General features: G+C 40.7%; 1 protein-coding gene across 2 annotated transcripts in view; it reads right to left on the reverse strand.

Annotated features, from left to right (window-relative positions):
• The window catches only part of PRKG1 (protein kinase cGMP-dependent 1), a 1197769-nt gene that overhangs the window by 758292 nt on the left and 425761 nt on the right, over positions 1 to 13716 (reverse strand). For both annotated transcript variants that reach the window (XM_041728585.1, XM_041728584.1), the window contains exon 3: positions 4243 to 4356. In XM_041728585.1, the coding sequence (XP_041584519.1) occupies positions 4243 to 4356 (114 nt within the window). The remainder of the gene's footprint in view (positions 1 to 4242; positions 4357 to 13716) is intronic.

The raw sequence follows: 13716 nt of genomic DNA on the forward strand, positions 1-13716 counted from the left end.
AAAGTAGGAGGAACAGACTTCCATTTAGTATCTTCAAGCAAAAATACCCCAATTCATGTTGGGAGCAAAGAGGCATAGAAAGCAAACCACAAAAACATCCCTGTGTCATTGGGAGAACTGGTTGTGGGGAATCCAGGTAAAACAGGACAATAGCATAAATATCCTTGCAAATCCACATGCAGGGCAATTTGCTCACTGTGAGGTAAATGCCTTTCCATTCTATTTTTAAGTTTCCAGCAACTTCAATGTTTCCGTGAGTGTGTGTGTGTGTGTGTGTGTGTGCGTGTGTGATTTTTAAGAACCTTGGGCACAGAAGCAAGGTGAGAGGCCCAGGGTGAGTGTAAATTGATGCTGCATTAGCTGTGAGGGTGGTGAAAAGTAAAACCTCGACCAGAAGTGACATTTTAGAAAGAGATGGGAATATGTTTCCAAGTATGGGAATTGACGGAGCCAAGGGTATTAAATGGATGTCTTAGAAGTCCCTAACCTTTGTGAGGTCTGAAAATCAATAGTAAAACTCTTTTATCTGCACAAGCCCAAAATATTTAGCTAAAATGTGAAGTTCAAACACCGTCGGATACATTGTTTGGTGTTCTGAAAATGAGAGATAACAATTTTTTTTTCCTTCCTGTGGCATCGGGGGAGTGTTTGGGTTGGGATAGGCAATCCAAGTGGCCATGTTCACGTCACAGTTAAAGAAACCTTGAGGCTGTTTAAGCCATGAATAACCTCAAGACATTTGTTATATTTGTTTCCAACAAAATGTTAATTTTATGTATTTTGATATACTCATTCCCCAGGGGGGAAAAAATCAATGGTGATGTTTTATAAGACAGGAATAAACTCTGACTTTAGATTTCCTGCACCACTGTATGAGGTTTTCTTTTCCTGTCATTATGGCTTCAATTTTAAAAATTGCTATTCTTGGTGCTATCAGATCACTCTGCTGGTGTTACCATAATAACCAGTGGTATACATTTATTTCCAGAGGAATGACAATTGATTTCTCCCCAGATGAAAAACAAAGGACTTGTGTCAAACCACTCTGGTGCTTCTTTCAGTTGAAGCATTACGAACAAGCTTATTCTATTTTATAGCATCTGCCAATCTGTAACTTTAATAAGAAAACAACTTTTTTGATACCCTAAGCTAAAATAAATAAATAAATAAATAAATAAATAAATAAATCCACCCACAGGTAATAGAATCATCTTTGTTAGCAGGAAGTCACTGGGATTTATTTATTCATGGCCTGATAAAACTTCAAAAAAGTGCTCTTTTGAACAAGAAATGACTCATGTACATTGAGGAGCTCCTGAATGTCACCCAGGATTTAGTTACCACTGTGAGATTAAAAATGCATTACAATGCTAGGCAGCTTTCAGGCTGATGAGGGAGAAAGGAAGGAGAAAGGCATCATGGAATAAAGGCGGTGGTGTTGAGAGAAAGGGGGTCACGACCCATCTAAGTGAGGAAGAAAGAGGCACCAAGAGACAAGCTATTGAGTAGATGGGCGGTCTCCTCGGACTTGAGACTCACACGCAAGTGGGTGAATCCATTTCGAAAGTCACTCTACATGGTCATTCCTGGCAAAATGATGCTTAGGAAGAAATGGACAAGGGTCAGCAAAATCCTGAATCCTGAGAAATGACTGGATCTAAAGAGCCAAGTATGGACATTTTGAAATAGCACACATAATGAGTAAGATGGCATGGGGCGGGCGAAGGCGGGGGTGGGGCGGGTTACATTCTGTGGTCATTTGGTAAAAGTAGCGTCCGTGATGGAACCTAACCAGAATTATAAAGTGATCAGCTTGAAAGTCTAATTTAAACATAAATTTAGGGGGTCTCTGGGTGATTCAGCGGTTGAGCATCTGCCTTCGGCCCACGGTGTGATCCTGGGGTCCCAGGATTGAGTCCCGCATTGGGCTCCCTGCATGGAGCCTGCTTCTCCCTCTGCCTGTGTCTCTGCCTCTCTCTGTGTGTCTCTCATGAATAAATAAATAAAAATCTTTAAAATAAATAAAAAATAAATAAATACACATAAATTTAAAGTGGTATTTAAAGACCATGGTCACAAGTATAATCTCTCTGGATGGTGTAAGAGACGGGACAAAAGGTCCTCAACAAGAAATAGTCATTATTCACGCCTTATAGTTCTTTACACGAATTTCAGAGAATCTTGGTGGTAGGTATTGTTCCTTACTCATGCACAAATCTTTGCACCTCTCAATGCAGAGAAGATCTGCACTCCATCAACTGTAGGCCCTTTTCTTAACACACCTCCACATGTTAAGTGACCATGAAGAAACACACACACACACACACACACACACACACACACACGTGTGCATGTGCGCCTTCTCTGTGTCTGTTAAAGACCATGCTCCATTACTCATTTTCTTTGATGTACATGTTCTCCCCACAGCCCCAAATAGTTAGGATTATAATTTGCATTTGACACCTACTTCCTTCCCACTGAATCTGATTCAAAAGTGTATATTTAAATTCATGAAACCTGAGTACAATAGAGGCTACTGCAGATGAGCACCATTTAATAGGAACCTAATACACTTTTACAAAGCAAAGCAATCATCTTAGGAAAAAAAAAAAAAAAACAACCTTTGCTGTAAAATTCATCTAAATACATTATTTAATCTATCCGAAGTATTTCTTTAATAATTCAAAGTTTCAAAAGATTAAGCACATGTTATTACCAATTGTTGACCTTTTTGGAATTGTGGTTTTCATTAGAATTAAATGAGCAGTACACAAGGCTGAAATATTTTAAGATATTCCCAATTCACCACTCACAATTCTGAGAAGGCCTGTTCTAATCAAAATGTGTCCTTCCGGCCTTTTGACCTACAAGGAATGTATTTCTCATAAAAATGTGGCATGGTTGTCTAATCCGTTTCACTTAATAGTGTCATCATGACTACTCTTTTTTTCTGCTTAAGGTACTTTTTAAGCTAGTTAAAATTGTGGCAGATTCTGTTATGCTTCACTGGGCTCCATGATTCTTTGAGTCATGTAATTAAATGATCACATAAAATAAAAACCTGGCGGTGCCGATCAATCAAAGGAGTTTTGTGCTTTCAAAGATGAAGAATCAAATGTCAAGAAGGACTCATCCTATAAGGGCCCCAACTGCAACTGAGGTCTTAGCGAATTCAATGAATAAAAAGGTGATTCGCTAACAGGACATGCAGGAGAGTTTCTGGGATTCTGGGCGGCTGTGCCTTCTGAGTTCCTAATAATCCAAGATTCAGTGTCATACTGTTACCCACATGCCACACTTCTGAGGAAAAGGAACCCCAATATATAAATGGCATCCAGCTAAACTAATGGATGATCTGTCATTCTCCATTTTTTTCTTTTTCTTTTTTTAAAATAACCAAACCTAATCAAAGTGATGCATGATTGCAATCATCCACAGGATTCTCTGGTCAGGACATTTCCAACATAACATACATCTGCCTAAAGATGCAACGGACCTTCCAGTGTTGGCTTTTGCGTTAGGCTCTGTTCATTACACACTCGTTCCATCCACCCTTTCCCCCACCCTCCCAACTACTGCAGCTGTTTCTACCGAGTAATGAAAGTTGCTAGAGAAATCATATATACACATATATGTAAAATTAGGGAAACAAGCTGCTTTATTGCCCCGATTTAAAATAAGCCAATCAGTAGAAAAGAAAAATACTATAATATACAGCTTGATGAGCAGCTGAAGACAAGAATATAGACTCAGACACGACTTTAGAATTCAGGATATGTCTCGCTTGCTGATGTTTGAACGAGATGAAGGACATTTCTCCTTTAAATTTTTTTCTAAACCACTGAATGAACAAGTGGAATTTATGGGGGAATGTAACCCAAAATAGGCAGATACGTAAAAATTCCTTAAGTATTAGTGTGAAGCTTTAAAAGCAGAGAGAGGAAAGGTCTTACTTCTGTTTGATTTAGAGAGTTGTGACATTCTGTTAAGGCTTCCTCGGTAAGAATTCCAGGTGAAAAGAGTACCTTCCATAAGTCAGTGATAAGATACAAGTTACGCGGAACAGATTGTTGATCCTCCCTTGGGAGAGCAAACACACAGATCGACCGTATGGCAAGGTGAGCCTTGAAATACAGATTCGCAAAATTACAAAGACTAAATCAAGAGGCACGTTAATCATTATCGCAAAGGTCTAGGGAAAAAGACATTGAAAGTATTTGCAAAAAAAGCAAACAGTCTTACTCTTGACGGTCGCCGTCCGGGTACAGTTGTAAAGAATCGCCAACTCCCCGAACACTTTTCCTGGCCCCATGGTACACAGCTTCACACCTTCTTTCGTGACTTCAACCTTACCGTCTGAAAGGAAGAGACAACATCATTTTAATCCTCTTGCACGGCTCCATTTGTTGCATTTTCAATATGCAACGAGGAGTACGAGGCTCATCTTTAAAACTGCAAAGGAATTACCAGTGGACAACAAGCCTTCACCCAGATGCAATGCAAGAAATGCAATAAATCGCATTAAGAAATCCCACCCTTCTTTAAACTAATCTGGTGTAAGACTGAAAGCAAGCCCCAGAAAAAGACAACAAGGTAAACGTGTGTTTTTCCAAATACAATATTAGAAAAGTATGGTAATTCCGATTTTCATGTCATTTTCTGAATCTGAGCGAAAACCTGAGTAAGCGCGTGCTATCTTCTACGGCACACTTCACACGTGGGGATTCTCATTGGAGTAAAGCACAGCTATTATGGGAAGGGAGATTGCTTTGACCCTTGGGCACTGTTTAATTGCAGCTCATCGTATCTTTTATTTTTAAGCATCTTATCTGACTTGGCCAAAACTGTTTTATATGCTTCCTAGACCAGCAACACTGTAAGGATAAACAAACTAGGAGGGTTATGGGGGTGGAAAAAGAGGTATTAGGACCATTTATGTTCCACAAAGGACTTAGGAAATGAAATGCTAAGGAAGGAAGGAGCCAAGGACACGGACTGTGGCTGGACATTGGTTCCTGTAAGGAAGGCAGATGCGATCCGTGAGGGAAACGAAAGTAGTAGGTTTTCAAAAAAAGGTGCAGCTTTATACTATCACCTCACACAACAGAGTGGGGTGGGGGATTGAATATAAAATGGGCAACACAATCCATTCCAGATTAACACTCCCCCACACTTTATTATTCTTCCAAGTTTCTTATCCAGAGTCTACAGAAGAGCCTTCCGCTTGGCATGAGCTAGTGAAAGAATGAGATGAGCTAATGCTACCAAGTTTTCTCTAAACTTCAGACCTACAGGCATCGGCTTTATGATTGTTCCTGTATCTACGTGTTTACTATAATACTTAACTTTTTAGAGTTTGGGCTTTAAACACACTCCCACTTAAAAAAAATAAACTGAAGAAATCAACCCCCAGTATCAATAAGCAATAAGATTTGTAAAATCATAGGGTCCATGTATGTGTTGAGTTCTTTAAATACCTATTTAAGGTATTTATCTCTATTTATCTCTATTGAGATAAAACCTGCAGTATCAAAGAACTTTTTGGGAAAGTGTAATCCACGTACCTACCAGTCATGAGACATCAGCCTTTCAGAGAACATTGTTCTTTCTACCCTGAACACCATTTCATGTAAATGGTAACAGGGGAGAGAGAATTTCAGAGTAATTAGGATAAAATTTCACACAAGATCTATTCACTACTCTTGAACTGTGTGTGTGCACCTCCTCTGTGCGTGATGAAGTTACCCAGGAATGAACAGATCCAACGATTCTGAAAGTTTTGATGTATTTTCTAAGGTGGGTCTGGCCACTCAAAATTTAGCCTAGCTTGGTCATGACTTCCTTCTCAACGGCAGAAAAGAAGACTCTTTCTTGGGATACCAGCCAAGTAAATCTATATTTTCCTAAACCTCAGATGTCCCTCATCCCTGTGGCATGTAGCCCTTTCCCTTTCAATGGTGAGCCTGTCCCCTTACGAATTTCATCTGCTGCTTAAGAATGAGAAATAGGCTTGGGAGCTAATGGGGTTAGGAGATTTATGTGTCATTAAAAGTCAGACCAGGAATTAAATCCTGGTTCTCTTATCTGTTTCTTACGAGCCTTGCGATCTTGCAGCGGGGGGGGGGGGGGGGGTGTCACTAATTTCTCCATGCCCTGGTTTCTTCATTAATAAAGTTGGTAAAAGGAAAGCACTATATCATCGGGTGGTTGATAAAATGAAACAATTAAAGCAGGGGCAATGCTGAGCACAATGTCCAGCATATAGCAAATGATCAGTAAATACTAGCTCTAATTACGGGTGTTACTTTCATTTATCTCTTATCTAAAAGGTGGGAGAGCTTACTAGATCATACTGAAATACATTCTTCTATTGTCTGTTACAGAAACCAATCAAGTCTATGTAAGTTGGTAGATTTGTAGTTTTTCTTTTTTTTTAATGGAAAAAAAGTATTTGTTTCAGGTTCTCTATGGGGGAGGGGAGAGGGTGTGCATGTTTGAGAGCTTTGAGGCTCAAATCAATATTAAACCCAAAGAAGAAAATGGAAATTCAGGAAGTCACAGAATGCACTCTCTCTGTCCTCTCCCTCACCTGGCCACACGCAGCCAACACTGGACATGGCATTGCTTCAGCAAGTCTCATCTTATGGTGGAGACTCCCACGAATGGCAACGTAACCACTTTCCAGTCTTGACTTAAAGCTCTAGCTTCAATTATATTAAAAGAAGTGAGAGCAAAATGATTAATGCCCAAAGAGCTTCCATACATAACTGATTTTGTACAAGTCTGCCTCCCAGTCCCTTTGGGTCCCTAGCTAGAAGTCTTTGGTGGAAAGGGACCCATAGGAGCAAGAACAGTACTAAGAACCTTGCTGGGGCATATGGGGGATTCAGTCAGTTGAGCATTTCCCTTCAGCTCAGGTCATGATCTTAGGGTCCTAGGATCAAAGTCCCTGCTCAGCGGAGAGTCTGATTCTCTCTTTTCCTCTTCCCCTGCTCGTCTTTCTCTCTCTCAAATAAATAAATAAAATCTTTTTTTTTAAAAAGAATCCTACTGGACAGTTTGACAATTAGGGCTTCTCAACTAACAAAAGATAAGAAACATAGGATTCTTATTTTAGCTCAGTGGCTTCTTGAAGGATATCTGTGGACCCGTCACACCAAAGCTAATTAATAAAATCCAGATATTCCCCACTCTGGGAAGTTGTAACTGTCCCTACACCACAATGACCACCGTACTTGGGCCTGATGCTCTGAAAAACAATGCTCTTATAGCACTGATAGACTTCACCTGAGAGCTAGTCTTATAATTGATCATATTTCCTTCGAGATACAATCTCTAGAAAGCTCTAAAAGACTTTGGGGCAGGGGCACCTGGGTGGCTCAGCGGTTGAGCACCTGCCTTCACAGCCCAGGGCATGATCCTGGAGACCCAGGATCGAGTCCCGCATCGGGCTCCCTGCATGGATCCTGCTTCTCCCTCTGCCTATGTCTCTGCCTCTCTCTCTCTCTCTCTCTCTCATGAATAAATAAATAAAATCTTAAAAAAAAAAAAAAAGACTTTGGGGCAGGAGATGTGTGCACGAATACATTTCCAGCTCCAACTCATTTCCCTGGTCTTATTTCATATTTGCCTAATCTGTTCATGTCAAACTCATTTTTTAAACCGTATGAATAATTATACATGTGTATATATGTAAAGATAGGAATAAATAAGCATATGTATGATAAATACTCCTACATATGAGTAATTAATGTTGGTAACAGAGGGATATAGTCCATATTAATTAAAGTAGCAAAAAAAAATTAAGAAGAGATTTACTAGAACAGATTGTATTCGAGAAATAGAAATTTGGATGTAAAACACCTTTTCCAGGTTAAGTCAGGTACAACAGATTCAGTATATTCACAATAGCCAAGGAAGGTAAGAATCTGAGCGCCTATGATAGATGAGAATGGTCCAGAAAACACTTGTTGGACAGAATTATCTAACTGGTAAACAGAAGCACAGTGTTTGAAAAATGTTACTCTGAATCGCAGCACGATCACTTTTCCTCTTTCCTCATACCTGCCGTGTGGGTGGAGTAAGTAATTCAGGGAGGCAGGATCAACTGGGTGCTAAAAACAAGTTGGGTACAGACATGGCATTAATTAGAGAGCTCTTTCAGAGACGCGGGAAAGTGTTCTGATTTCCAAGAGCCCAGTAATGCAAGTTATTGATGCGAAGTTTGAATATGGTCAAGCTCCTTCGCTGCCCCACACAGCAACCTTGAGAAGTGATTATACTTCACAAAACTAGAAGTGATTATACTTCACAAATGATTTCCAAGTACAAAACATGTAGTAAACTTACGAACACGAAGAATAAGACCGTCACGGGCCTACTGCATGCACCGGTTCCCTCTTCCCACCTCATCGATGTCCTTGCACCTTTTAAGGCCCCTAGTTGGACACCAGGGCCGTCCTGAAGCGACTCACCTAGTCCTGTTCTTCCTCTACCCTTTTTTCCACTCTCTGGTTATCTTCGAGGTTTGGTTTAAATCAACTTCAGTTGCCCAGAAAGGAGGTAGGCCTACGTGTGCTCAGGTTGGTGGTGAGGGGAATAACGTGGGTAAAACAAATCGGGGAAAAAGCCATTTGGACTCAAAATAGAGCATGCTTTTGCCAGAGGCTTATACCAACTTAGAAAGAACCCAGCTTGGAGAGTTTTTTTTTATATATAATTTTAATTTGCTATTAACTTCAGAAGTGCATTTTGATGAGTTTTCTACAGGTCAGCATTGATTAATGTAATTTCTATTTCTCTTAAAGAAATCACAGAGATTAGCATTTATTCATGACTGCTTAATACTTTAATTTTCTAATATGGTAGATTCCAAATCAAAGACTTTTTTTTTTCTTCAAGAGTAGCAAAAAGACATTTTCAGAATGTCCTAGCAAAGTTTTAGACTTTTCCATCATTTTCCCTAACTGAACTTGACAATGACTAGAGGTTATTAGAACTGTTATTTGGGCAAACTAATGACAATCCAGAATGTGGTCCGTCTATATATCCACTTCTGTTCTTTTTATTCATTTTTGCTTTAGAAAAATATGGTATTATATTGGTATTATTTTTACCATGCACCGTCTCCACCACACACACACAAAACATTCAAATCATTTCTATTTGGATTTTGCTAAGGTGTTAGTTGCTTACAGGAGAGATGTTGGCTAAGATAAGATTTCAGGGTTATAGCTTCATTCAGCTATTATCATCCCTGTAATTAGGATGAATAATTGAAGGTTTTATACTACCTTCAATGTGGTGGAGGGAGAGGGAGAAGCAGACCCCTCACTGAGGAAGGAGCCCACCATGGGGCTTCATCCCAGGACCCTGAGGGCATGACCTGAGCTTAAGGCAGACGCTTCACCAACTGAGCCGCCCAGGTGCCCCCCTTGAATGCATTTTTATTCTACTTCAGGTACCAAATGCCCATCTGGGACGGAATGGGCTGAGTCCTAAGTCCTGACACTTGCCACCTTGAGCAAAAATGAGCCCACCTCCTGCTTTTTGGCATCACAGTTAAGTGCCCCCTTGGGAGATGCTAAGAGTTAAGAGATCCATTATAACGTATCCATAGTTTTGTCTGGCTTTCATAAGAATCAGTAGGCCCCATAAATAAAAAGAAACTGAGTTCACAGGGAGACCCTGAATCGCCTGGCTTTGTTTATCTTTATGGGTTTCTCACTAACCTGTGGTTTTGTGCCATAAGGACTTTCATGATAAGGCAAATCAGCTTAGAGATTTATTACTGGCGGGCTGAAATAGAATGGCTGGCAATAACCTAATTAGGAGCACTCTGTGCTTAGTTCCAATAACCTTGGTTGGAACATTCAGGACAACTTGATTGTCCATTATAGGCAGACAGGTGTTATAGCAAAGGTCCCATCACCTCCCTCCTCCAAGCTGTTGGACGACACCTTCCTGATTTTGTAGGTTTGAGATCACAGATTCTACATTATCAACTCTTTAAACGGGTTTCTGTAGTTACTAGATTCAACAGGGACGTCCAGCATGTGGTGGTTGAGCTGTGTTGCCAGCAGCACAGGTGTGTGTCCTCCAGGAGACAAGGTTTGCTTATGGATCTGTTCTTTTGCCTTTGTTCAGTTTTATCAAGATGTAATTGGCAGAGAGGGACACCTGGGGGGCTTGGTGGTTGAGCATCTGCCTTTGGCTCAGGTCATGATCCCGGGGTCTCGGGATCGAGTCCACATCGGGCTCCCTGCATCGAGCCTGCTTCTCTCTCTGTGTCTCTGCCTCTCTCTCTGGGTCTCTCATGAATAAATAAATAAAATATTTTTGTTGTTGTTTTAAAAAGATGTAATTGGCAGAGAGCACAGTATTAATTCAAGGTGGGTAGCATAAGGCCTTTCGTAACATCTAATGCTAAATCATGACCACAGTAAACTCTGTTAACATCCATCATCTCACAGAGAGAAGAAGAATATATGTTCCCTCTTGGGATGAGGATCGTTAGCCCTTACTTTTCTGCGTTCCTAATGGATTAGGGATACTCTTAGGTCTGCTCTGCCTGACAGGGTCATGTTCAATGTGAGGGGTTTCAATCTGGGGAAGAAAGCAGAAATTGCTAAAGCTGCCACGGGCTACAGGGTAAACCCATCCACCTGCCAGGGACAGACTAGATTCTGAGACATCCCCTTCAAACCTGTACTCCCTTGAGATGGGTCTTTTGAAAGCCAGCAAGAAGGAAAAAGACAGCCTCCCTAGGAGACGGGAGTTTGCTCTTGAATTAAAGAATGACAGTAGGTCAGCGCCTTATCAGTTTTCCTTTCAAGATTGCTTTCAACTCCAAATAGTCAAGGTCTCTCTGGATCTAAACCCTTGCTCCTTAGATGAGGTGTTAATCTGGATGACTGAAAACCATTCTTTGGCCAGTGAGCGAAAGCCTGTGGGAAACTGCCCTGTTTTCATGTCTTTCTCCCAAAGTCTGTGCCACCCACTTCCAGTTACAGATTTTGCTTAGTAGTTTTCTCTTGAGGGGTGGGGGTGGGGGTTTGGAGAGAAGGTTTGTTTTGGTTTGGGTTTTTCCCTAAACAATTTGTGTTATAATAGTTTCTAGAACCATCAGTTTCTTAAACTACTTTGGTTGAGACCAAGCTTATCATTCAAAGAAGTCACCTTTCTCTGTCTGACATGGTCAGAGCAAGAATTTTTCCAGGGAGCATGAACATACCAGTTAACCTAAATGAAATGCAAGAGAGTCTGAGGTTTAAGAGGCTCGCTGGAGATCTAGGAGTGAAGACCTTTGTTTCTGCTTCAATTAGGCACATCTGATTCCCTTCCTGGTCACGACTGCTATAAATACCCTTGACACAATTTTTCATTACACTAAATTACAACAGATCGATATATATGTGAATAGGAGATAAAATCGTCATAGTTACTCTTGGCAACGAGACTCAAAAACATAAATGAGGTGTCCAGAACTAAAAATCTGACTGTCTGACTTATGGAGATGGAGAGAGAAGGAAAGACACACACACACACACACACACACACATACACACACACACACACACACAGAGAGAGAGAGAGAGAGAGAGAACCATGACTTGCATATTCAGGTGCCTGAATTTCATTTGTTTCTATCTCTGAGGTCATAGGGCATATACACATATTGACAAAAGAAGCCTATATGAGGAAACAATGAAATTTAAGCAATTTGGGTCTAGAGCATCACCTGAATCATCAAAATGGGAATGTGGAAGGAGCGACGTACGTTGCACATTTCTGCCCTGGGAGATATTTAAAGAAGAGAGAACACACGGAAACCATCGCAGATGGGTCAACCGCTTACGGGCTATGAAGAGGCTTCTCGAAGGATTCCACGGGCATCCCACGTCTCTAATGCTTGCACACACTGTGTTTTAAAATCCTAGCACTCTAAAGTGTACAAAAAGCACTGGGTGACTGTCTGCGGACTAATTTCAATTTATAGTGATAAGAAATCTCTAGCTCAATTTCTAGTGATGAGAACAGCTAGGGCAGAGGACAGACACACACAGGAGGAGAGGAGAGCAGAGGGACCGTTCCCTGAGCATACGAGAGTGCGACAGATAATCTGTCTTAATTAAGTCAAGTTTATTAAGCATAATTCCAGCAATATAGAATGCCTGCTTGCTCTCTCATTTCTATAATTCATGAGCACATTCAATTAGCCTCAACAGCGAATGGCCAGTTCCATTGTTCCTTCAAGATAGGGACATGGCAAAAGCACCGTTAACTGACTCAGACTTGTGGGCACCCAATGTGTTTTTGTTTTGCTTTATTTTTTTTTTTTTGTTTTTTTTTTTTGTTTTTTTTTTTTTGTTTTGCTTTAATATATAAGCTTGGGATGGACGCTTGGGTGTTCCAGTGGTTGAGCGTCTGCCTTCAGCTCAAGGCATGACCCCAGGGTCCTGGGATCAAGTCCTGCATCGGGCTCCCTGCAGGGAGCCTGCTTCTCCCTTGGCCTATGTCTCTGCCTCTCTCTGTGTCTCTCATGAATAAATAAATAAAATCTTTAAAATATATATATTTTAAAAATATATATTAAAATATATTAAAATAATATATATTTAAAATATTAAAATAATATATATTTAATAATATAATATTAAAAATAAATAATATAATAAATAAATGAATATATATATTTATAATATATATTTATAAGCTTGGGAGACCTCACTGTAAGACCGCGGTCCTTAATTGGGGGACATTTTTGGCAACCTCTGAAAACAATTCTGGTGGCCACAGCTCGAGGGCAGGTTTCCTACAGGCACCCAGTTGCCAGAAGCCAGAGGGACCGCCAACCACCCTAGGATGCACGGCCCCACAACAAAGCAGCATCCGACCCCAGACGGGAGGGGCGCCCCAACATGGAGAGCACCTGCTAGAACCCATGCACATGCATACCCTACAGTTAAAGGGAAAATCTTTATTTCCACTATTTGTTATTTAACCTCCACCAGATGTAAACTGCAAGCTAAAAAAAAAAAAAAAGGTCGACACCAGGTTGCAATATTTAAGCAAACTGCACTGCCAGTGGATTGAATGCAGCCACAAAGCTATTTACTGGATAATTTTCCCCAGCAGATGTCATCTGAAATAGAAGCACAGAACATTTCGAAGCAAGACGTACAAGAATATCCTCGGATGCTGGAGTGGCAGCCTTTTCCAGACACACTTGAGAATACCAGGCCCTGGTGGGAGCACCCACGGGCTGGGGGATCTTGAAGAGATTAAGAACTCTGTCTCGATGACCTCACTACAGATTTGTGAGAATAGTATCGTATTTTATAGGGTTATGGTAATTAGATTATGCTTGTAGCAAGAGGAAGATATAGACTGAGTTGTTCTTAAAATTTCCTTTAGACAAAAAAAAAAAAAAAAAAAAAAAAAAAAAAGGCAGTTTCAAGGAAGGCTTGAAGCAGGCTCCCAGGAGGTCGGCTTATCACATTTAGGATCTGGAAAGAGCAGAGAGATACAGGAGCCAAGGCGGGACATGGGCAGGAAGCTGGGCATTGCCAAGTAAGGGGCCAGTAAGGAAAGCTTCAGATTTCAGGAAAACAAGTGGCTACTGTGCAATATTCTTCTACTTGTTGCCAGAAGTAATATCCTCCCCTTCTGCCCAAGTTAGTCTGCTCCATAGGTTTCTGGTATGCAGGGTTTGGG

This window comes from Vulpes lagopus, chromosome 14 (assembly GCF_018345385.1).
Source record: "Vulpes lagopus strain Blue_001 chromosome 14, ASM1834538v1, whole genome shotgun sequence".
In the NCBI taxonomy this organism is placed as follows: Eukaryota; Metazoa; Chordata; class Mammalia; order Carnivora; family Canidae; genus Vulpes; species Vulpes lagopus.